Source organism: Magallana gigas, chromosome 7, assembly GCF_963853765.1.
Source record: "Magallana gigas chromosome 7, xbMagGiga1.1, whole genome shotgun sequence".
NCBI lineage: Eukaryota > Metazoa > Mollusca > Bivalvia > Ostreida > Ostreidae > Magallana > Magallana gigas.
In genome coordinates this window covers 3361418-3387911 of record NC_088859.1, presented here as the reverse complement: position 1 = coordinate 3387911, position 26494 = coordinate 3361418, and the positions used below count along the sequence as shown (strand labels likewise).

At 33.4% G+C, this 26494-nt stretch overlaps 3 protein-coding genes across 4 annotated transcripts; 1 reads left to right on the top strand and 2 right to left on the bottom strand.

Moving 5' to 3' along the window:
• Window positions 1–313: 313 nt before the first annotated feature.
• On the bottom strand, window positions 314–13531 carry LOC105320635 (GPI ethanolamine phosphate transferase 2). 2 transcript variants are annotated; one of them, XM_011418641.4, is made up of 12 exons: window positions 13043–13531; window positions 12546–12755; window positions 12060–12245; window positions 11276–11417; window positions 6131–6340; window positions 5118–5320; window positions 3957–4163; window positions 2776–3200; window positions 2062–2244; window positions 1512–1791; window positions 952–1121; window positions 314–767 (listed from the first exon to the last, which is right to left on the bottom strand). In XM_011418641.4, exons 1-12 carry the CDS (start codon window positions 13364–13366, stop codon window positions 563–565), a joined length of 2745 nt encoding a protein of 914 aa, XP_011416943.3. In that variant the 5' UTR covers window positions 13367–13531; the 3' UTR covers window positions 314–562. The 2 variants fall into 2 exon arrangements, with proteins under 2 accessions (XP_011416943.3, XP_011416944.3); XM_011418642.4 differs by having other exon boundaries at window positions 2776–3197.
• Window positions 13532–17226: 3695 nt separating this feature from the next.
• Window positions 17227–19433, top strand: LOC105320634 (homeobox protein TGIF2). Its single transcript, XM_011418640.4, has 2 exons — window positions 17227–17377; window positions 18069–19433. The coding sequence occupies exons 1-2, from the start codon at window positions 17350–17352 to the stop codon at window positions 18731–18733; spliced, it is 693 nt and encodes a 230-aa protein (XP_011416942.1). The 5' UTR covers window positions 17227–17349; the 3' UTR covers window positions 18734–19433.
• A 2087-nt stretch (window positions 19434–21520) lies between these two features.
• Window positions 21521–25470, bottom strand: LOC105320662 (ATPase ASNA1 homolog). The gene is made up of 8 exons (XM_034455591.2): window positions 25314–25470; window positions 23492–23639; window positions 23341–23395; window positions 23139–23229; window positions 22667–22817; window positions 22362–22469; window positions 22039–22239; window positions 21521–21685 (listed from the first exon to the last, which is right to left on the bottom strand). The coding sequence occupies exons 1-8, from the start codon at window positions 25421–25423 to the stop codon at window positions 21563–21565; spliced, it is 987 nt and encodes a 328-aa protein (XP_034311482.1). The 5' UTR covers window positions 25424–25470; the 3' UTR covers window positions 21521–21562.
• Window positions 25471–26494: the final 1024 nt, after the last annotated feature.

The window sequence follows — 26494 nt, the reverse complement described above, 5'->3', positions numbered from 1 at the left end:
AGGTGTATTTTATAAATACAAATTCATATAAAACATGTAAAACAATAACACAAACATACAGCTGATGCAATAAAATGTACTGGTCACAAGACTTAGTGATAAATGAATCTTGGAGTCTCGGGCTGATACTGACTGTGATATGGAAAAGGTTATGTATTATTCACTATTTCTGGTAATGGTTGTATCAGCCAACCAAAAGAAAAGGATTTTTATTTGTAATAGGAGATGGATTAACCAATACAGATGACTGTAAAAGAACAACAAGACATGTGGTTGATTCAGAAGACTTGAGTTATAAATTTTAGAAAATGAAGTATTTGAAAATTTTAATAAAAACCGAAATTCAATATGAATGTATATGTATGTACAATGGCATGTTATTAAATGAGAAAAAAAAATAAACTTTTTTTTTTATTTCTTTTAAATTTAAAGTGTGGGCAACTAAATTTTGATGTGGGCCCCTGGAATAACAAAGTTTAGTAGCCCACATGGGTAGCAAAAAATTCAAGTTAGTTTAAAACCCTGTGTAGTACTTTATCATTAGAACTATAGAGGTACATCATCATTCACACCGTAGATAGTACTTCAGCACTAGTATCACAGAGAGAAGGTAGTAGATCACTAGGTCCATGCCAAAATACAATAACTTGGGTAGAAACACCGTCCACACAAACAGATGGTACCGCTCGGTCACCACGAACGCCGCATAGACCACCATCGGTAGTAAACAAGTCACTGCCACAGTGAAGTATACCTGGTGAAGGTCCCTGCAAGATGACAGACACATCAAAATACATCTATATACTTCATGAACACTCAAGTTTTGTTCAAAATTTCTTACATCTTGCTACAATAAAAATGGCCCCAAAATTGGATTTCTCTGTTAAAAACAAACTTCCAACTATCATAACTCTGAAAAATGAATTATAAAATATTAGTTAAAACTCTCACCGACGACTTGGATTGAGGGTGTTGAGCTTTGCAAGAAAGGCCATGAACCAGTAAATGGGACCAGCATAAGTAGCGAGGCCCAGGAGGAAGGCGACGGGGAAGGCGTTGTAATCTTCCTGTCCTACATAGCCCGCCCCCACATCCACAGTGGCTATACTGTTAGAGTTACCCTGACAACAGTGATAAATTGGGGTGAATACTACTGAATATTTTATCCTTTTTAAACAAAAATAATTTGTTTTCAATCATTTGGAACAAAAACAACAAATAACATGTAACTATTTTCTGTTTGTCAATATGCATATAAATTATAGAATTTTCAAATATCAAATTCAAATGATATTCATAGTTAAAAATTTAATCAGTGGGGTTTATTGAATTAGATAGTTCATAACAGAAAGTCTCATTAGCATGTGATATATGGAACAACAAATAGCATGTAATTATTTCATGTTTGTCAATTCAATCTTATTTGTTATCTTTCAGAGAAAAGAGCAATTTCTTGCTAAACATCCTACAGTTCTTGTAAACAAAATATCCTTTGGCCAAGTTGTGATTACCTGAGAAAAGAAAGCAGCTCTTCCCATCCACACATAGAAGACTGCAGCAGCAGAGGGGGAGAGCACCAGTTTACATCCACAAAGCACAGACTGCTGGACTGTCATGAAGGCCACCAGTACAGTGTTATGAGGCCTCATCAATAAAACATGGAGGACTGTCCATGCTGTCAGACAGATATCCATATGTCCTACAGACGACCTTGAGGTTTGACCAGGAAGGAACTGACTGACCAATACAAGGAATCCACACAGGAAGCTCAGCCTGGCCGGAAGGATTCCCCTGTACAGGAAACAAAAACAGAGATCTATCCAGATTGATGGAGACTGCTGTGAATGAAGATACATGAACTACAAAATTTTTATGGAATTTTCACTTTTGCAAGTAGAGAGTAAAAATATTTTATCAACTTGATAACACACTAATTACATGTGGTAGAAATAGCCCAATGATAATGATCTTGGTAAATACATTAAAATTATCTAAATTGAAATGCTTCAAAGAATGAGAGTACTGGTAATTGAAAAGAAACAAAACTGTTAGGCAACTCACCTGTCCATTTGAGGAACAAAGGGGAAAAAGAGGGCACCAGTTGAAGCACGGGACCAGAACACACAGAACAACCCCGCGGCTGCCAGTATCGTTTGTACCCAGGTCAGCCGACGGGACTGCAGGACTAGAATGAGTAGAAGAGATACCGCCACCAGGACGGAGAGGAGAATCCTGTTGTCTGCTCTGAAAGCAATACAAGTGTTAGCACTGATACTAATTTATCAGAAGCCTGTTTGATAGAGATGGTGTTCATGAACGCATTAACATTTCAAATCCCTACAACACAAATTTTGGCAAGCTTGTGTAAGGGCCTTCTCTGCCGAACATTCCTCAGAATTCAAATGTGGTATATTCTAAGTATACTGTGAAATCATTTAAATTCCTGAGTGCCAATTTTTGTGGATTCCATAAATTTTACAGGTTCTTGGGGGCGAAATTTTGTGCATTCTATTACACCAACATAAGGAAATATGACTTATAAACTCTAATTTATTAATTAGTAGAGGATGCTATTTCGTAGATGAGAGGCACCCAAAAATTCCACAAAAATTGAGCCACCACGAAATTTAATGATTCCACAGTGATTCAGAAACACACGTAGATTTTCATTTCAATGCAGCAAGTAAATTTGTTATCTAACTTTTACAGAAATTTATGAAGTTACAATGTCAGAAATAAAACTTTTGAATGAAATTCAAACACCTGTTGACTTACAGAATCAGCCAGTCCCCAATGTCAGGTAGGTGGAGCCACTTGTTTCCTGTCTGGTTCCAAGACCTCATCAATCTTGCAGCCAGTAATAAAACAGCAGTGTTAAGTACTTCCTGTCTGATTTTGTCTGAGTGAGAGCCCTGATCACTCTCTACATCAGATTTGGGGCAGCTCCTCAGGAAATGGTTTGATGTGGAGGAGTTAAATGATGCATTACAAGGATGCTGATTTGTGTTCATGGTGAGGATTACTGACATCAAGTGGAGAATGTGGATGGTAGTGGAGAGGAAGTACCAGGTCTGGTGTTCTTCCTCCACGTAGCTGCTGGACAGCAGACTGACAGTGTGGAGGAGTGTCCCAGCAATCAGGAATCCCCCACACAGAGATCCACCTCCATAAAATGAACTCCGCATCCACTCAAGCACCTGCTATAGTATAATCAATATTCATTAAACCTCTACTTGTGGAGATGCTCTACTGGCACTGTACCAGTTATTGGCTAAAATGGTGAACTTCTTATTTATCAATAGGTTAGATTATATCAATATTTAGACCCCAAAACATCTTGTTTTTGTGCATTTTAGCAAGCCCAAAATTTGCTCAGATTTTACGATCTATTGGCTTCATGATAATAACATAGTAAAACCCCCTGTACATTTCGATTTTATAATCGGTAAAATATAATTTGAATTATGTCCCTTGTGGGGTCAGACTTAAGGTCGTAGGGGTTATGTTAGGTAAACAAAACTCATAAAACTATTCGTTCAGGCATTCAACTACGCTGTGAATCTATTGGAATTAAGTGAATTCTTTTTGTTTATACATGTTATATGGGTTGATATTTTATGTCAAATCAAAGAAGGGATATAATAAGGTATCACAAAAAGGTCATGTTCTATTTTTAGCTTATTACATCACTTCCCTCACTGCTGACAGTGCAAAGATGTAAATCAGCGGTAAACAATGATCGTTTAAGCTCATGTTTAAAACATATTCAAGAAAGTTTTAAAGCAAAATTACTTTTCTTTATTCAAAACAGATGACTGAATTAAAAAATATAGGATAGCAGCGTGCTATAAACCCGAACTCTCAGTTTAGCCGATAACTGGTACAGTACCAGTACAGTGTAGTTTGAAAATGAAAGTTTAAAGAAATTTTTGTAATACAATAACATTTACACTTACATCTTTCATTGTTTTCTTGGCCTGGAGTGCAATTGTAGAGAGTACAAGCATAAGGGAGGCTACAGAGATTAAGTACCCGGACCCAGAGAACGGCCAAACAGACTGGAATTGTGTCAGGTGGCCGACCAAATACAAGGTAGAGATCACATGGACCATGACAACCCAGCTTACCGGGCTCTGCTGACTCAACAGAAGGAGGATCGCTGCCTATAATAGAAAAAACCGTCATTTTCCACACTTCGAAGCAGATTAAAAAAGTTCTACAATAGCGATTTTCTTCAAATTGTAATACATATATGAAAATAGTACAAGGTAATATGATTTTCTACCTTACCGGTATATGAAAAAATAAATACTAAATTCTACCATCTGGGTTTTAGTGGGGTCATCTCAAAATGCACCAAAATTTTGCTATATATTTGGAGTATTACAAATGTAGATTGGTACAATGGATTCATTCAAACATTAAGGAGAATAACTCTGGTAAAGGCATTATTCTGTAGATAAAATTTCAAAAGCATACACTTACTACTTCTTTTTATGTTATTTCTTATAACGTACCCCTACAAAGCTTCACTTTTATCATAATCTCATAAATGCACAATGGCAATACTCACATAACGAACAAGTTCCCTTAAAAAATCCTAATATTTTTAACTATTATATTTTTATTGTGTTCAATCTAAAAAATAGTATCGAAACAAGTTCATAAAAGGTATAAATACACTGTATTTTACCGTAATAGAATGTGCAAAAACATGCGCAATGAAAAATAAGGTTGGCCTCCTTAAAACAGATAGATTGCATTTTAATAGAAAATATACACACACAAACACAATTCTTGTATAAATGAAAAAACAAGTACAGATACATCACCACAGGTCATACATTTCAACAACAATAACAAATTATTTAATAATTAATTATTTAATAAAAACATTGAAACATTCCAAAGGTGATGAAAATAAGGTAGCAAGAGAAAAGCAATCTGTTCCATAAGTAGGTAAACCCAAATCATTTTGATTGCCTTAAATTAGGTCTGATGATCATATGCCACTCATTTTTATGGAAGAGGCAAAACTTATTTTGGAGACATTTTTAATATGTGTATATAGTTTAAATACTTTTCTAAACAACTAATAACTCACTAAAGTCACTCACTGTCCACAATCCAATGACACAAGTGATCAGAGCTGGTAGGTCGTAAGTGGTCAACTTTTTGGTGATGGTGCTTGTTGCCATGGTGATGACCTCATTGTATTTGATTTGAATTTGATGAGCCATTGCACTACTTCTCTCCTGTGGAGTTAGGGATAACCATTTTGAATGGAGTTGACAAGTTGAATGGAAAAAACCTCTAACTTCTAGAATGAAGATTAAAAATAAAATGATTTTCAATAGCCAATCTGGTCCTGTCATTTATATTAGTAAATGATTTTGAACTAAGAGAAATGTGCTAATGTATGACATCATTTTTCTATAAACTAATATAGAAATGTACCAATGTAGGACATAATGATTAAACCCAGAACCAAGAACCTAGACATAAACTTTATCCTCTTAATTGGGTTGCAATATATTGTATATTTAACTTGACTCAGAATAATTTGCTAAAAAAAGTAGATATTGCATGACTTAAGGAATGAATTCAATATTTATTAGTTTTATACAATATAAGACGGTTGGGGCAGTTTACGCCTCATAAACTGTGAAGCGGTTTATAAAAAAGTGTAAACTGTCCCAAACCATTTTATATTGTATAAAACTTCAAAATTTCTTATGGAAATCTACACATTCCAGTTCTAACCTGTTTATCAATCGATCGAAACCTTTAGCAACCTTACAAAAATCATAGACTGCCTGAAATTTTAAAGGTAACTAGCCATCATTGCAAAAAAAAAAATTATATAACCACCTAACAAGGGTTTTTTTTTTCTGCAATGGTTGCTACCTTTTTAACCCACATGAATCACCAAAGAAAACATTTCTTAATTTAAATATAATATGAGAGAGAGAGAGAGAGAGAGAGAGAGAGAGAGAGAGAGAGAGAGACACATAGAGATAACAGAGTTGATTAAAGACATGTCTGGAGAGGATTGGTAGTACTCAAACCATACAGAGAAGTATCCATAGTTACAGAGGGAGACTGGGCCATACATGACTGACAGATTTACCTGAATCGGCGCCTGGCTGGTCCTCCCTCAGCAGACTGAGGAGCTGGATTGTGTTCCTCAGTAGTGAGGCTAACTGTTCCTCAGCACCTTGCTCTTGAACCATGTCCATCAGCAGGTGCCCTAGGTTGTTGCTAGGGATAGGAAGACCTAGCAGTTCTGACAATGTAGGAACAAGGTCAATCTGATCAACTTCTGACTCAACCACACCACCTGTATTTAAACATTGAGAATATACCACCTGTAAACAACAACAACTTTAATCAGAACACTGACAGCACACCACCTGTAATTAGAACACTGACAGTACTAGGGATGGGACGATCCACTGATGCACCGGTGCATCACGAAATTTATTTTGACGATATTTGGATTGATACATTTACCATTAATACAACAATACCTTGGTGAACTTTTTTTTATTTTCCAAAAATATCCGAGCTTCATATATCGGCTATTTTTAGTCAACGCACCTAATATGAAAGTACAAAGATGGCGGAAAACCTCATAAAGGTGTCAAAACAGTTATGAAGCTAAATCTGGAGTGTGGAAAACTTTCGGATAACTTGTTTATGAAAAAGTAGTGAATACAAGACTAAAGTAATTTGTAAATTGTGCAACGTTCATTTTCAATATAATGAAATCACTTTGGACATGCGTTAATACATTGACAGATTCAATAAATTTTAAGCCCTTATTCATGTTTTCATTAAGTTAAGGCTAAATAAATTATCGTCCCAGCCCTAGACAGTACACCACCTGTAATCAACAACACCTATTTTCAAACATTGAGAGTACACCACCTGTATTCAAACATTGAGAGTACACCACCTGTATTCAAACATTGAGAGTACACCACCTGTATTCAAACATTGAGAGTACACCACCTGTATTCAAACATTGAGAGTACACCACCTTTATTCAAACATTGAGAGTTCACCACCTGTTATCAAACATTGACAGTACACCACCTGTAACAAGTACATTGAAAGTACACCACCTGTAATAAGTACATTGAAAGTATACCACCTGTAATGAGTACATTGACAATGCATCAAAGTACTGAAGTACTGACGGGAGTTGATTTTATTCATTATCATTTATCTTAAAATCAACTTATCTTGCATGGCAATTAGTTTCTAGTCTGTATTTGAATTATGCACTTTTTTATTGTAGGAATTTTAGACTTTTCTGACAAGAATTTCGAGAAACCCCATATGAATCATGTTGTGTAATATTTAAAGATAGATTTCAAACTATGTATAAGTAATCGAAGCAATTCTAAAAAATTTATGGATCTAAGCACTATTGATATCGAACTCTAGTCTCGTTCAACCAGACGCTCGGCTTTCTCCGTTAATCTCCGACAAGCAAGAGAGCCTTTCTGCTTGTCGGAGATTTATGGAGACAGCTGAGCGTTTGGTTGAACGAGGCTATATTAAACTCTGGCGTAGGAATACATGAGACTATAAAAATATCTTAGTTGTTCGTATTATATAATATCTGACTTATTGATAAGTTTCCTTGAAAATCAATGCTTCAGCATACATTACTTTGAATTTTTCTATTATTTTCAAGAACTAAGTCTTGTCAGCAGTGATGATTTGTGCTTAGGTCCAAACGCTGTTTTACTTTCGGTTTGCCTCTGAAAATTACAAAATTGCAAAAACATCAATAGAAGTTAATATGAACTACGTTTTAGGTGAATGACTTACCTGTCTAAAAATCTTGGGGGTGGCGAGCAAGTTGGAGCTCGTTTCACACTTGGTGACAGTCTTGTTTTCGTCAGCAGCTCGCAAAATCCAGACGCCTGTCGCTTCGCCGGCATCAAAGACATGCCGCCGAAACTCCCACGCAGTATGACTGCATTAGAGCTGGCTGGGTGGCTTTCCCAGCATCAAAGATATGACGCTACTTTAACGATAATTCTACGTGATATTTAAAAGAAGGATTGTTTAGTATTTATATATAATGCATGCATATATACATGCGATTAGTGACAAATGCTGTTTATATACTGTAAACCAATTTTTATTTGCGGTGACTTTATTTCGCGAAAAAACTGGCTTGCGACGACTAATGTTCGCGACCAAGCCTTATCCAGACCTGTATTGTTATAAAAAATTATAGACAAAGGATTGGTTTGCGGCGAAAAATATTCGCGATGACAAGGCTCTCGCTAACCTCATGAAAATTTCTCGCACGCGAATTAAAGTTGGTTTACAGTATTGATTTCCTGAACACCGTAGGTCATAGATTATTTACATGTTTGAATTGTATCCTTACTCTCTATCTCTCTCTCATTCAAGTCACGGGTGGTAAATGTCTTAATTCAGCCTACTAAGGTTTGATTGGACAAGGGTCAGTCAACATTTTCCATCAGCAAAGATGTTACACACAAGTAGTTAACAATCTCTATGGGGTTCAGGGGTAACCCCAGAAAGATGTCGATACCTAATAGTGCATTCTAATTACTACAATTGGCTGCAACTATAATTATTTAATAATAACATAAAATATTCAGTGTGCTATCAAAAGAAATAAAAGAGAAAAGAGAAACTTTTATTGAAAATCTGGCTCAACCTTCACAAAAATCTTAAAATCACCCCTCATTCTCCAACTCAAATCCTTTTTTAAAAAATTCATAAATTTGATATCAATACTCATGCAGACTTGAGGCGGAGTATTGACTTCAGAAAAGTTGGGGACGACGGGGCCTGATGAAGCCCTATTTCTTTCTAAGTTCTCTCTCTCTCTTGACATATAAATGAAATTAAGTATTTCCAAACAAGAATAATATCAAATATTAGTATATATAAGAAATTTAGTTGTTTTTCGATCTGTTGTACACTATCTTTAATGCAGTCACGTATCAACCACATGTTGGCTCTCTCTCTCTCTCTCTCTCTCTCTCTCTCTCTCTCTCTCTCTCTCTGTCTCTCTGTGTGCCTGTGTTTAAGTTACATCTTTATAAAGTCACTCCAAATATGTATATAAATAATACCAAATATAAGAATAAATAAGGAAAATAACTGTTTTTCAACCGGCAGTGTACTAACTCATGTGCAGCTGTTTCAACCTCACGCGTTGTTGTGGTGGCGGCATGCTTTTGATGCCAAAAAATTTAGCGGCCGACTTGGTCTAGCGAGCAGCTGACGTAAACATTGGCTGTCACGAAGTGTGAAAATCGTCGGTATTATGAAACCAGCTCTAATATGGTCTCGGGTGAATGACACCTGTTTTAAATGTTGGGGGTGGAGAGCCATGGGAGAGGTGCTGTCCTTGTTATGTTTACTGGGAGAAGAAGAGTGCTTACCGTAAAGTTATTTCACCTATAGGTGGGTGGGGATGAGGTTAAAGGGTTGATAGTGATAAAATATAAAATTTTGACATAATAAAGAAAAGTGATTGAATTTTTGTTTGTAATTTTTTGTTGTAGTAATTTTGCATTTTCAATACAGTACTTATTATGACAACCTACAGAATTCTTCTCAAAGAAAATGAAATCATCTCATACAAGAATTTTATTTTACACACTGTATTCATTAGATATTAAAATGTTAACTCTCTTTAATCATTTCTTACCTTCAGAGGGTGCATTTACAATTCTTCCATTGGTAAAAATATTGATTTTGCCATTGGCTGTCTTTGGTAACAGTGTTAAACAATGGTGCAATGTGTTGCTTCAAACCTGTGAACAGCATATTGGTAAACCAATGGCAAAATAAAAGCCAAAGGCTACCAAAAGTGCACTTTGGTACCTCTGGTTAATAATGGTTACAAATTGTAATCAATGGCAACCAATAGCAGAGCTTTAGTTTTTAGAATTTCTTCTTTTTCAATAATGACTAGCTTAACAGTACAAGGTGCACTATTGCACTATTGAGGCAAAATGAAACTTATAAGCTAGGCTTTGTATGATCAAGTGACATCCTGTAATATTCATTTTCCTAAAAAGCAATCATTTGTTCCATATATGTGCAATAATATATAGAGGTTACTGTTTCACAATACACCCAAGATAATTGTAAGTCATTTACAAATGTCAATGTTTTGCCAGTGGTAGAATCGGATGGTCCACCAATATTAACCTATGAAAGAATTATGAATGCACCCAGTGTTGAATATGGAAGAGTTCAAGCAAAATCTACTTCTATTTCTCACATGTCTCATGCTAAAATTACATCCCACTCATTCAAAACTTAATTTTTCATTTACTAGTTAAAATCAGCGAGATAAAAATCCTCCCAGGCATTACAAGTTCCTAATTTTTTTGTTCATTTAATTAATTAAGTTGGCTTTGTTTATCATGCTGGAAATGTGCAACAACAAACGCTGGGATTGAATGGTTAACCTTAGATTGAATTCATTCAGAGAGTGTCAGACAGTGGCTCTCATCCACTTAGCAACACAGAAACCGAGTATAAACACCAACCCTATGAGGCCAATGCCTTAGAAAGAACTTGAACTACACTATCTTTATGACATGGCAATATAACTCAAAATATTAAATCACATCAATTTGTGATTCCTTTTTTCATGAATTTTCAACTATTGCAAATATTAAAATACTGGTTTGTTAGTGAAGAGGAGAGTTAAAATTATTAAATCTGTTAACTTTCCTCTTTTGAACATCGTATGTGTTGAATGAAACACATACAAAGTGCAGAATCCCACTGTCAACTCGCCTCCTGCCACTCAACCATCTTTCCTAGACCAACTGACAAAAAATTTCCATGAATTTAAGAAAAAAAGTTTTGTTTATGGAATCAGGTGATAAATTTAGCCAAACCATCATATCAATCATTTAAAAAATCAGCAAATTAAATAAAATAAATAATTTTATGCCCCTTTTGGTATTAATTGTTATTGAATCAATTAGTTAATAGAGTTTTAATGCATCAAAATAGAGGCAAGTAAGTATTGGGTCATGGGTGACTCAGGGTAATACCTGGTATGACGGAGCTAACTGTTAACAAGAGAGGGTCAGTTACTAAAGTGGCTTGAATGAGTTAACAATAAGTTGAGAACCCCTTTGAAAAAATCTGTATCACACAGACAAATTTAGGGTGGAGAAATCTACAAGCAACACCAAGATTAACCATCACTGAACACACCAAAGCCTGACAACAATTGTCACAGACTGACCTGTGCTGGACCTATGTTGGGTGGACAGGAACGCGAGTGGTACTCGAGTCTCGCTGTAAGAAGCTCCCCCATGACTGCCCTGGTCACTCATTCCGTGGTCCCCGCACACTATCAGAAGGTTGGGCAGTCCCTCTCCCTGCAACTATAAGGACAAGAGGATTGTAAGTGAGTGCTAAAACCAAGTAAGAGGCTCTTCATGCTAATACATTCAATGTTCTTAATACCAGTGGTGTACAGTCCAACCCATCTCTATGGGACTTCTTAATTTGATATTTTTACTGCATTGGATTGGATTTAAAGTGTCAATGTATGTCCTTATAAATTCATCCAATGATTGGTTCTGTTAGAAATATACAGAGATAATTTTTCATAATTCACTTCTGAGTGTATTGCATAATTTGATTACTTGAAGAAAAAGATCGACCCATTGCACAGATTTAGTGAAAAATTAAAAAAAATTTAACAGCATCTGTCCAGAAAGAAAAGTGAAGAAAATTAAAAAAAATTAAAAAAAATTAAGGGGAATAACTCTGCTGAAATTTAGAATTTCATAAAATATGTAATTCATTATAATACAAATCAACAAAAAATAAAATCAAGATTCAGCTGCTTAAAATCTCCAAGCAAAATTTGCATATAAATAGAAGAAAAAATCTCCAAATTTCAAACCCAAAGGCCCTAAGTTTGCCAAATAAGGTATAGTTCACTAAATCAACTTTGATGCCTGTTGTTTTGTCCTTTGACAGATGAATGGCGTGCGATCCATTCATTATATTCCTCCTACCTTTGTAAGTGATCTGTATACTGTGTCAATGACCACGTCCATTTCTCGGAGCTTTGGAGGAACCAATGGACTGCTGGGACCAGCCAGATGACCAATGTGATCCAATCCTAGATAGTGCAAGATAAGTAGGTCAAAGTCCCCTGCAGAGAGTTCCGACGGCAAATGTCTGGTTACATTGTTGTCCACCTGAAACACAATTATGAAAAATCAAAACAAGTTCTAAGATCCTAGGCATCTCTTTGATAAATCTTAATAGACAAATTGTAGGTTCTTTAATTGTAGCTTAATTCTGACAGAAGAAAAGTTCATTTAAAAGGAATGATACTCATTCTACCAGTATTAATTAACACCATTAACTTATGCAAATGACTTTGTGACATTTCTTTATGTATTTTAGGGTAAAATCTTGATGTTAATGAATTAATATAGCACTAACATTATGAAAGCTAAATTCCATTTATCTGAAGTAATGCAAAGTCCTTTCACCTCTGTATAATCAGTGACAAAAAAGGAGGTAGTGCCTTCATATCTTGTAAAATGGTCGGAAAAAAGTTTGATCCATGTGTTATCCCCGAAAAATACGACCCTTCTACCGGCCCGACTCATCTGAGCCAAAATGTTGTCCCCCTCATATTTTGTTGAGCCGAAATTTAAGATGACATCAACAAAACCAGGGACACTGCCAGTCATCAGCGCCTGTAAAAAAAATGATGTTCCGTTTCATATGTCACATCAATTTACAAGAAGGATGGTAAAATCACATCAGTAAATCTTTATTAAAACATTTATATGTAATAAACTGGCTTAAGACCTATTTTCGCTATGCAACAGTTCTAGATACCATATCATTTTATGCGTTGATATTGTGAAGTGACAAAGCCTGGTGAGTTAGGTACTTAGCAAGAACTGTTGATCCTGCTCCCGTAATAAACTGGACAGTGAATCTGCAGTTCTTGTTTTACATACAGTTTTCTTTAATATACCTTGATTCTTGGCAAAGTCACTGTTGGAGTATGGGCTTTAGCCACTAAAGCCAAGTTTTGTGAGACTAGTTTCTTTGTCATGGACATGGGAGTATCAGGGCTGAACAAGAAATCAGCTCTAAGAGCATCAATCAAAACCAAAACTGTTTTGTTGTAGTGACGTTTCAAAGGGGAAACCCCTGGCACGAGGGACCCTGATTGTTCCAGGACTGTCTCTGGTGTGGAAATCCCGATGAATTCTTTCTTTACAGGCATAAAATACGTAAGGAAAATGGCAAACCAGATCACAGCAGTGGTGAAAATCCAAAAACTCCATGCTGCCATCAGCTCTATTATCAATTCAACCAGCTGTCAACAAAAAACTATGTAATCTTTGCTACATAAAATTTAGTCTAATGTGGTAAACAAAGTTTTAAATAGGAATACTGCTGATTTTATAAAACTTCAGTTAAAACTAAAAGCCGGTCTGAAAATCAAACATTTTTGATCGGGTTCGAGGTTTTTAGTGATGTCCAGACAATTCGTGTCAAATATATTCGAGTTTATTTCCTACGGAAGCGTATTAGGGCCGCAGCAGTATTTTTTATTAATTTGTTATAACAGATTATCAATTTGTTATATCAAATTATTAATTTGTTATAACAGATTAGTAATTTGTTATAACAAATTAGTAATTTGTTATAACAGATTAGTAATTTGTTATAACAAATTAGTAATTTGTTATAACAGATTATCAATTTGTTATAACAAATTAGTAATTTGATATAACAGATTAGTAATTTGTTATAACAAATTATCAATTTGTTATAACAAATTATTAATTTGTTATAACAGATTAATAATTTGTTATAACAGATTATCAATTTGTTATTACAAATTAATAGTTTGTTATAACAGATTATCAATTTGTTATAACAAATTTGTAATTTGTTATAACAAATTATTAATTTGTTATAACAGATTATCAATTTGTTATTACAAATTAATAGTTTGTTATAACAGATTATCAATTTGTTATAACAAATTTGTAATTTGTTATAACAAATTATTAATTTGTTATAACAGATTATCAATTTGTTATTACAAATTAATAGTTTGTTATAACAGATTATCAATTTGTTATAACAAATTTGTAATTTGTTATAACAAATTATTAATTTGTTATAACAAATTATCAATTTGTTATAACAAATTATCAATTTGTTATAACAAATTGATAATCTGTTATAACAAATTATTAATCTGTTATAACAAATTAATAATTTGTTATAACAAATTGATAATTTGTTATAACAAATTACTAATCTGTTATATCAAATTACTAATTTGTTATAACAAATTGATAATCTGTTATAACAAAATACTAATTTGTTATAACAAATTAATAATTTGTTTTAACAAATTAATAATAGCAGAGAGATATCATAGCATTGCACAGAAATCTCATAGCATTGCATTTTTATACTATTTTTTGGTATGCTATGATATTTTCAATGTTTTGTAATGAGATTCCATTGCTATGCTATATGATATTTGACCATCATTTTATGCATATCTATTACAATCTCATGCTATGCTGTGCTATGAGATTCGAGTAATGTTTCGAGATTCATAAGCAATGATATGAGATTCCTATGGAATTCTGTAAGATTTCTATGCTATGCTATATTAAATTGAAACGAAATGCTTAATGATATGGTAAGCAATGCTATGATCAGTGAGAATCATATGAAATGCTATAGGATTCAAATGCTTTATAATGTATATCGATGCTATGCTATGAAATTTAAATAACATAGCATTAAAATCGTATGACATAACATTGGAATCTTATAGCATATCACTTGATTCTCATTCATCATTGCATAACAAAACCTAGCACAGCATACTATATCATGTAATATCATATATCTTCATTAAACGAAGCATTTTATTTAAATTTACTAAAACAAAAGCATATAATGATATGCTATGATATTTCGATACTATTCAATGTTACGGATATAAAAGGTTAAATGATGCTATGCTTTGATGAATGAAAATCAAATTATATGCTATAAGATTCCAATGGTATATAATGTAATTCCAATGCTATGCTATGGAATTAGATAACTGTAATATCATTGGAATTACATTGCATAGGATTGGATTTTATAGCATATCATTTGATTCTCATTCATCATAGCATAACAAAACCTAGCACTGCATACCATATCATGTAATATCATATATCGTCAGACAGCATTTTAATTTACCAAAAAATAGTATAAAAATGTAATGCTATGAGATTTCTATGCAATGCTATGATATCTGTATGCTATTATTAATCTGTTAAAACAAATTATTAATTTGTTATATCAAATTACTAATTTGTTATAACAAATTGATAATCTGTTATAACAAATTATTAATTTGTTATAACAGATTATCAATCTGTTATAACAAATTATTAATTTGTTATAAAAAATTTATAATCTGTTATAACAAATTATTAATCTGTTATAACAAATTACTAATCTGTTATAACAAATTAATAATCTGTTATAACAAATCGATAATTTGTTTAAACAAATTGATAATCTGTTATAACAAATTATTAATCTGTTATAACAAATTACTAATTTGTTATAACAAATTGATAATCTGTTATAACAAATTATTAATCTGTTATAACAAATTACTAATTTGTTATAACAAATTACTAATCTGTTATAACAAATTGATAATCTGTTATAACAAATTAATAATTTGTTATAACAAATTACTAATCTGTTATAACAAATTAATAAAAAATACTGCTGCGACCCTAATACGCTTCCTTAATTTCCTGACTGTAATTTTTTTCGCGAAATTGTTCACCATATTCACTTTAAATAGATCTACGAAATGCATCTACACTGACTTGTTTAAGGTTATTACTATTTCTTTTAGAAGGAAATTTTAATTTTTGGATTATCTAAACTTATATTATGTTGATATGAAATTCTTTCTGCTAATATATATATATATATCAATTAACATTATATATATATCTTTTATATCGGCTTAATTTTTAACTCATTCTAGAATGGTTTGAGAGATTGTACAAATATTTCTCAATGAAAATACATTTTAAAAACAGCTGATGATTAGAATAAAATACCACTCGTATACTGGAGAATTAAGGAAATGAGCTTTATGAATTGTCACTGTTGAATGTTAATAATATCATTCCTTTCAGTCAATCTGTCCATGCATGGGCGGTAACCAAATTAAAGAATAAAAACCCATAACGATGTAAAATATACGTACAGTCTGTTAAATAAAGCCTATTATATGTTGCTAATCTCAATCATATCTTAATATATAGTTTTGCAGTCAGTTACAGGATGACCGGCGAACTGGCTATAAAGACTACATCCAGAACCCGTAAGTCAGTCTGAATGAAAGGTACGTGGGACTTAACAGTCCCTGCTTAGAAAACTATGTTCATGAGCCGATCAAAAAAAAGAAAAGAAAAGAAAGGGTATTGTGTTTGCAAGTGGTGGTGGTTGGGGGGGGGGGGGGTCCGACGTTTATCGTTTTTATCATCGGTAAATTATTTACTTTGTGGATTTCACAGTTTGAATTTTTCAAGGGGTCTATCTCAACCTTTTTTTTAAACTACTTAAGATTTGACTGACAGGTAGCATAAAAAATTAAACGATTTTCAAAATTAAAAATTGTGTGTGTAGGTGTACGTACGTATACGTACTACCTAGAAAGACAACTTCAAGTTGAAATCAATTAAAATGATAATTTCACTTCAATTATTATATACCCCAAAATGTGGGTTGGGGACAACTCCTTTATAATCGAATTATCTATATGTATTTAAGGAAAATGTTTGCTGCTACTTGCCTGTGTGCATGGTGTGAACTCAGGTATTGCTTTTATGAATTAACTTTTATTTATAGTTCTTCCGTGGTACAATTTCCACTGTTGTGGAATTATCAAATATTCTATAATAAAATATTTATTAAAATGAAACGCAATTATCACACAAATAAAGAGAAAACAAATTTGAAAATCAGAATCCTTTGTCATATTCTCTTTTTTGAACAGGTGACACATGGAAGCAATTTTCTCGCGCCCCTTCGAGCTGTCAAAAGTTTGCCGACCAATCAAATTGAGGAATTTCAAATACTGTCCAATGAAATGCGATCTCAAGCGATTGGCACGTGGTTTGCGCGGTTTGTCAGATCCCGCGTGGTGGAAAGGAAATTGACAGTTTTGAAAAGAAGAAGGAGCTCATTTCGAAGTTTTACCTATTTACACGGACTTTCATCATGTCAGAATCACTTAAGATGAGACGAGGTATGTAAATCAATATTTTGAAATGGAAAGAAATGTTTGTCGTATCTTGTTGTTTGATTCTTTATCAAAAATCGTTGACACCACGTGCTCGATGTTCGTACAACAAAGAAACACGCATCACAACAACGCGTTGCGATTAAAGTTTACGTTGATTTATAATTTTTTGTTCCTATATGCGACATGCAATGGCTTTGTTGGTGTATTATTTTTTCTTTGTGTGTATTTGGAAGCATTTAGCGCGAATTTGTGAATAATTGATGCATCTGTCAATGTTGTTGACCGTGAAGTGACACTTGCTCACAACAACCTGCTAATGTTAGCCGTTTAATTGTTCTGAAAACAGTACTCTAAACACTTTGACTGCCCTCGGATAGCCGATGACATGAAAGTTATAATTAATTGTGTGGGATAAGGCACTGCTCAGTGTGTCAAGGCCACTGGGATACTTGTAAACAACACTGAAATAATTAGAGAAACTTCAAAATGTCAAAAAATAAATTTAAATTTAAATCTTTAAAAAAGCCATTGACAGAAGCTTATTTTTTAACCAATCTTTGTTATATTCCTGCCAAAAAGGGGGCTTTTTTGGTGTAATGAAAATAAGGGGGGTTGCTATCAAAATATATTTGTCGGAAAAATGTTTAATTTTTCACCATTTTAGAGTTTAATCCTATTATTTTTTCACCTACAGTTCGTGATTTCAAATTTGCAAGGCCATGGGAAAATGACTATGACTCAGATTCCAGGAAGGATGATGATGGTCTAAGTGATGCAAGACGCAGGCGAGGAAATTTACCCAAAGAAGCTGTCCGCATCCTGAAAACGTGGCTGTATGAACACAGATATAATGCTTATCCTTCTGACCAGGAAAAGGTTTATCTCTCATCAGCTACAAATTTGACTGTTCTGCAAGTGTGCAACTGGTTCATAAATGCTCGTCGGAGAATTTTGCCAGAAATGATTAAAAAGGATGGCCAGGATCCTCTCCAATACACCATCACCCGCAAGCACAAGCAGTCCCTGTTAGACCGAGTCACATTCACTCCTGGAGGGTATGGCTCGGATAACTCCGGGGATAAAAAGCTGGTGGAGCCGGATGGCTACATGTCCGACTGTGAGGCTTCCTCCAGTGACTTTTCCTCCGAGCCAGAATCGGCCTCGCCTGATGTCAGCGAATCACGAACCAGAGGAGACAGCTTCTCTCAGGAAAACCCCTCACCACCCTCGTCCCCCTCCAGCAATCCACAGAACGCAGACCTTTTCAAGTCGTTTTTCATGCTGGTTGATGTGGCTCTGAATCAGATTCCTAAAGAATCGGGCAGCGAGACGACCGACTCCTCCAACTCCTCAGTGTAGTTGTGGGAGGGACTGCCAATGCATGTTTAAATGATTCACTTCTTGTATATGCTCATTCCAATTTTCATAATTCATATGTTTATATATCAATACATATTTACATTTATTGTTGAATCATGTTAAAAATGCAGTTTTTTGACCTACAGACTAAATACATCAAGATCTAATAACTGGTGAAAAGTAATCAGGTTGTGCAATAGGCATATTAAATTTTTGCAGGTAATTAAGCTGTAAACTGATAATGTTAGGCCATTTGTGTTCATCGATAGTAAATCCCAAGCAATGAGAAGTGATGTCTTGTAAATATGATACATAGTAGATGATAGACTTTGTGTGGTCCTGTGCCATGATATTGCAATAGTATATTGAATTGCTTTTCATTGAATACGATTTGTGCTAAATTCTTTGTGATTTAAAAATGTTGCTGATGGGATGGATTTTTGTGATCGAAATTCTTTTTATTAGATTTTTAACTATCTCTACTTATTGGATCATGTTTTTGAGTTATATGACAGTTAAACTGTGACTTTTCTATGTACTTGTACTACTAATTCTGCCATTTTTCTTTGTGTACTTTTACTAGGTTATGATTAATATGTATTTATGATTAAACCTGTAAATGATCTCCGAATTTTTAAATGATGCATTTCTGTAATGTTTGTTCAAGGGATTGTATACATTAAAATATATGTAAATCTGACATTTGTTATGTATCTTGAGAACATGAAAGTCTAACAGAAAAAAAAAGATTTTCAAGGTTTACTGCTACAGTTTGCTGCAAATGTGAAGGAGGTCAATGAATAGATGCTTCAACTGAAAAGAGCTGATGCTTCTGGCTATAAAAGTGGACAAGTATAAACTGGTCAGCAATGTAGAGACCTTTAGACAACACTCCTAGTCCTAGAGTGATGTGTTAAACAGTTGATGTGTGACTACATATCCAAGTACCCAGTAGTTCTGGAGAAGATTTTTAGCAACCACTGCATATTTCCCTTATCATCTCCCTTTGTGCAAGGACCACATTTCTTCATTTAATGGTTCTTGATACTGGTATATGGTCCACAGTCAAAGTTTACACACATTGGATACATGGGCTTGTAAAAAAAAATGTTAAGCCTTTATCCTGAATAAAGGGTATGTGAGACTGTCTTCTCAAGAACCACTGCATGGGAAATGCCAAATATGATGTAAATTCCTGATAGCTCCTACATGACCAAAATTGGGTGCCTCATGGAAGCGTACGAAGTTCAAAATAGAAATATATAGGGAAAAATCTTTACAGTGCACCATGCCCTGTGATATTAATTGATGACGGTATTTTGCAACAAGATTTAAGTTCAAATTTGGTGGAGTATAGGACTCTTAAGAAAGTATGGTCACCATTTTTGCTAATGAGGATTGCAAAGCTCAACAAATAAACATCTCATGATCTAAAATGCTATTATCTGTAATATTATGAATAACATCGGCTCAAGCCACAGTCTTTAAAAAGTTATATCTCATTTAATGTTCTGATATACAAAACTGAAAAACTTGAAGCAATACATGTACAACAGGGACTCTCTTTAATTCAATATTCATTTCAAGTGAAACAATCAATTATAATCAATATAATGAATTAATTCATCCATCTTTTCATTGAGACATAAGTTATTGCCCTTGAAAGACCAGCATTACATTAATGAATATTCAATATTGTAATCCTACAATTACTTTCAATTTCAATTAACAATTGGTCATTTAAAAAAAAAAAAAGCACAATATCAGTAGTTAAATAATAGCATGAAGGTAATCAGTCTTAATGATCAAGCTTGTATATGAGCATTTAATTTTAAATAAATTACACATTCGAAGAAATGATATGTACATAATAAATTAAGGTGGTATGGGACATCTGTCGATATAAATGCAATCTAATTAGATTGATATAAATGTGGATTAAAGTACTTTATAATTGAAATACTTTCACCAGTTTAGAATTTTCAAATTTTACAATATTTAACCAAACCATGGCTTTAAAAATATTAAGAGAGGTAAAAATTGTAAAACACACAAGTGGGATTCGAACTCATGACTTACAGTTTCATAGTAAACCCTCTTACCCACTGCGCTACGCTGTTAGGTGACCATATTGGGAAAAAAACAATTTATATAATTACACTTCATTTTATTGTTTATTTCGATAAACAATACGCCACAACATGAAAGTGTCCCATACCACCTTAACAGAGACTGCTTCTACAACCAGATTGACATTTGTGAAAAAATATCCCCTTTACTGGCTATGCCAGCATACTTATAATTTAATCAGGTAGAACATATGAACACATCTTAAAACTGGTCCAGAAAGAACAGAGGACTCCAGAATGAAGGCATGTTCTTATTACCAGGAATTTAAAATTCTTCCATGGGAGCACATCAAGTGTAAGATAATCTAGATACCGTATTTAATTACATACATGTAGCAAAAAACGAGGCATGCAAGTTAATGTCAAATCACTGTATACAGTAACACAGGCTTAGAGCCAACACGCTTATAATGATTTGATGCTTATTGTATGGTGATTTTCATTCCCAGTGTGGGTTTTAAACATTGTATTACTAAGGGATTTAAAGAATTAGTTTATAACAAAACAAAGTTGCACGTCCCTGGCATTTCATTATAAGCGTGTTTTACTGTACATTGACAAATCTAAGATACAAAAGAATACACTTTATATCAAAGCATGCAATTTCAACATTTTGGGAGGTAATTACTGACTTAAATATAAATTGTTCCAGTCATTAGATATAACAACAATCATTTTATTGATATAAATAAATCAGACATCAACAATGCTTGTAGGGTTCTATCAGGTATTTAGAGAAGTTCTTGATCTTCTCAACTCCCCTCACTTCATCTTCCTGCAATGGCAGCCTGACCACGTTAAAATCTTCATACAAGTCTGCGATCTGAACAAAAGAAGAATATCTGATATCTTTATCTGCATAATTGCCAATTTTTGTTTGATTTTAAACATTTCTCCCAACAACTAATAATATTCATCTAAATAAACATGCAAAATGTAAAATTTTGATTAGATTTTACAAAGTAGAAAATTCAAAGTATAATGCATGTTACAGGAAAACAAATTGCTGGAAAAAAACTGCAAATCATGGTACAAGTATACCAAACCTTTCTAAAAATATGGTCAACAATATTGTTTTGAATTCTTCAATATTCACTTTTCTAATCCTATTTAGATAATCTCATAGAAAGGGGAATAACTTTGTAGATATAATTTTCAATCTATTGGTGATATTACCTGGTCCAAATACTTGGCCTGAATTCGATGCCGGGCTTTACAGAGCTTGCATGGTTCTTCCCCTTGTTTTAGGAACAGAAGTTGATTGACAACAATATTGTGTGTGTCTATACCATACTGGGTCAGTTCCTGCACAAGCCTCTCTGTCTCATACAACGATAAGAACTCCGCTATACAAACACACACAAACGTCGTTTGGTCCTGTAAGCAGATATTTTGATATAGTTACTTCATTAACACACTTCTCTTAAATTTACACAGAATAGTGCAAATCAAAGGACAAAAATGAAATACAAAAGAAAATTTTTTTCCTATAGACTTGCCGCATTTTTGAATTGTTCATTCACTTGTCTTATTGTGCCCATCATTTCATCCAGCTTAGTGGACATCATGTCTGAATTAACGTCTTGCATGCCCAAAATTCCAGCCATCTGTAAAAGAAATGTATATAAGACTACCAGATAACTCAAGTATGCATAAAAAAATACACACTGCACACCCACAAATACAATGCCTAGAACATCATGTACAACACAGCATTATTTCTACATCTCAAACCAAAATACAGTGTCAATTGTTAAATGAATATGAAAATTCCTTAATTCCAGTGGAATTTGAGACTGTGTACCTGGGAAACAAATGGTCCGATCTTATTTTTTAGTCTCAAAATTTTCCCCAGCCCTTTCTCTATTACAGAGGGAAACGAAAGCAACCTCAAAGTGTGGCCAGTCGGAGCTGTGTCAAACACCACACAGGAAAAGTTCATTCCCTTGACAAGTCTGCAATAAATTACAACATAAAAATAATGATCATTGCTGGTAACAACATTGTCATATATTAATATACTATAGCATTTTCAGTCCCATTTTTCCTGTGTATTCCTGTGAAAAACACAGGAGATTCAAGTGTTTTTTTTGTACTGTGATTTCACCATGGTTCAGTATATTTAATAAGGTATATCATAAATAAGGTTCTGATTATCTACCCTAGTAAATATGATAGAAATACAAGTATCAGTACAGGCTTAAATTAAATCGTGCAAATTTGACTATAAAAGATGTTACATGTCAAGATTGTATATCTAAGACACAAAATCATACTTCATGACTTCAGCAAAACTCATGGCTTCATCAATTCCAGGGAACGCACTAAGTAAGTCAGAGACAACAGTCTTGCTCATGCTCATCACATCTGAAGAGAATAAAGATAACGTAAAATATAATTGAAAACAGTGGTACTTCTTCGTTACTATTATAAGAATAGCATAAAATGATGATATCATAACAAATGCAAAAAACTTACCTTGTTCAAAATATTCATCAGGTAATTCAGATAACCCTACATTTGGATCTATTTCCTAAAATAGATTGGAAATATTTTTAAAAACTATTCTTAGGCTTGTTACAATACTGAAATATCTTCATGTTTTCATTTACAGAAATTTGACACTCACCATTGCATACAAGTTCTGAAAACCCTTGACAAGGGTTGGAACTTTAGAAAATTTCTGACTGAATGCATCTGAAATATTATGGGCAGGATCGGTTGAAATGATCAGAACACTTTCACGAACTTTTGCCAGCTGTGTGGCCAAACAGCAACTGCAACAAATCAGAAAGAATATGTTCAGTATATAATATTGATACACAACTGTCGTTAATATAAGCATACTGCATACAATAAATTGGCTTATAAAAAGCCTATTCCTACTTATTTTGGAAATTCAGCGAGTTCACTGTAAGATTATGAATTCCTGATCATCTTTTATAGTTTTTTAAATTTTTGTGATATCTGGTATTGACAGTTTTGACAAAAACTGGTTGGCACGAGAAACATTCACGATGACAAAGCTCTTGTAAACCTTGCAAATATTTCTTGCATAGAAATAAAAGTTAGTCCATAGAGATTTCTATAAATACACCACTTTGTGTGTTAATTAATACCCATATTATATGCTGAGAAGGATGATATTTTGAACAGTACAGCTAAATTTAGCATATACATTTTTTAATTTTACATAAAAAAAAATTTATACCAAGCACAGCGAGAGACGTGCAAAGTCAGTCTCGCGAAAAGTTTCAACAGTGCTTTAGCAAGGAGATAAGACTAATTTCATGTATGTCTTATCAAATTAATAGATGGAAAAATATAAAAACATTTCATCAAATATATCTTTTAAATACAGAGTAAAGAAAATTTATCAACTTATGAAATAGATAAGCATTGAAAGAAGAAATAAAAAAATCTTGGAATCACGCACTTTCCTTTGACTCTCTCTGAAGACACAACTTTTACATTTTACATAGGAAATAAAGCGTCATAATTGATACTGAGCATTCGTTTAACTTTGGCTTATAGTTTGAGTAGGCACTGGAAGGCAGATCCTACTGTCTGAGTTTCAAGCCCAAAAACCTGTGCTTGGCGCAACAGTCACACAGTTTTCATATTAAATTATTGATAAAATTTCAGGTGGTGCGTATGTACTGAATATGTATCCGCTAATGAGCAAAAAACTAAATACCAGTACAAAAGCTCCAATAGATTTTTGTTTGCTGATAATGATTAAACAAAAAATAAAGAATACATTAAATGGCGAACCTTACAGTTTACACTTTAAATAAAATCATGTAAAATGTAACCTTCATTACAAATGTCTATCTACATGATGTATGCTAGATAGAGTGTTCTATCGTCAAAATGACAGATGTCCTACGGAGTACGGACCCGGTTTAACAATAGAATTCGTCCCATATACTCACTTTGTAGCAAATAAAAAAATTATATCATGCTGTATCTCGCCTAAATTCTGATATGATTGGTCTTAAATACCTACAATGTTGATCTTTCTTAATCCCATATTACCACATTAACTGTTTTTACAACGAAATCGCTGCCACTTTTATCATCACGTTTAAAAATTCGTTGTTTTTGGTCGCCATGTTAACGAAAAAACTTAAGACATTCCGAGTGCGATTTCAGACAAAATGGCAGGCAAATAAGATTATTCTTTCTAGATGTATGCAACAATTAATATCAGCAACGCCCAATGAAAGTTTGCACATGCCACTTTGACATTTTCAAGACAACCTTGCATTTCAATTTCCTTCCATCCTGCATTTTAATATAGCTCTCCCATATTTCTAAAAATAATTATGTTAAAAACGTGTGGTGTGACCCACAAAAATATGATTAATTTATCTAATTTTGGTTTTGATCATACACCCAGTTCAGTATTTTGTGGTGAGAATTTCCCAGGAAAACAATCCAGTGATTACCTTGTTGTTGTCTTCCCAACACCTCCTTTACCACCTACAAACACCCATTTTAATGAAGTTTGCTCGATAACATTACGCAAAGAGGGTTCCAACTCCTCAGCTTCATCCATTTTAACGTGTACTTCCGGTGTAATTATTGTTGATAATTTGTTCGCAAAAAGAATTTTTTATTGTCATATCGTTCCAGGAACAATTCGGCCCCCGACTTGTGTTAAACTGTTTAGATAAAAATAATTCCCGAAATTTTGTTCAACCATGCTAAATAAATGAACTGGCGTGCGACCAGTTTTCGCCGAGTACCATTTCTCGCCAGTACATTGTGACGTCATTTTTGTCTATAACGCGCAAAAAAGGCATAGGCTATTATGCTTTGAAAACAAATTTTCCTGCAAATATTAGGCCTATAATTTCTCTGTGGAAATTATGTTGAAATTATATCAATCGATAATAATACCAATAATGACTTATGGGTCTGAAATATGGATATCCGACTTCAAATGTGATTTAATGTCTTCAGAACAATTTACATTTGAAAAAACACAACACCTTATTTTTAAAGACATCTTGGGGGTACACAGAAAGGCATCAAAATCTTGCTGTTTTATGTGAATTATAACAATTTCCTCTGTATTATCTATGTTTTAAGAATATGTTCAAATTTTATAAGAGACTGGAAGATATGGAACACAAAAATGAATATAATAATTACTTAGTAACATCTGCATTCAAAGAAGACAAAAAATTGTCTTCTAGAGTATCTTGGCAAAGAAAACTGTCTTCATTGCTACAAAAATTAAATATCAATTCTTTGAATATCTGTCACAAATTTTAAAGAACAAGTTAAAAGAACAATATCAAAACAAAATACATGAACAACTAAACAATATATGTAAAGCTGACTCTGGAAAATTGTCTTTTTATAGCAAAATTGTAAACCAAAATGAATATGAACTACAACAATACTTAAAACTACCTTTAAAAAAATATGACAGATCTGTTCTAACAAAACTAATGTGGTAGTGTTGATTTTGCGTGTGTTTGTTTATTAAATAAAAAGATTAATATGTGTGTTTAAATAAAATAAAATATGTGTTCATGTTCATGTTGTTTTCATCAAATCATCATTTCATTCTATATTCATCTTCTTCAATTGCATGTTTATGTTGATTATTGTAGGGCTG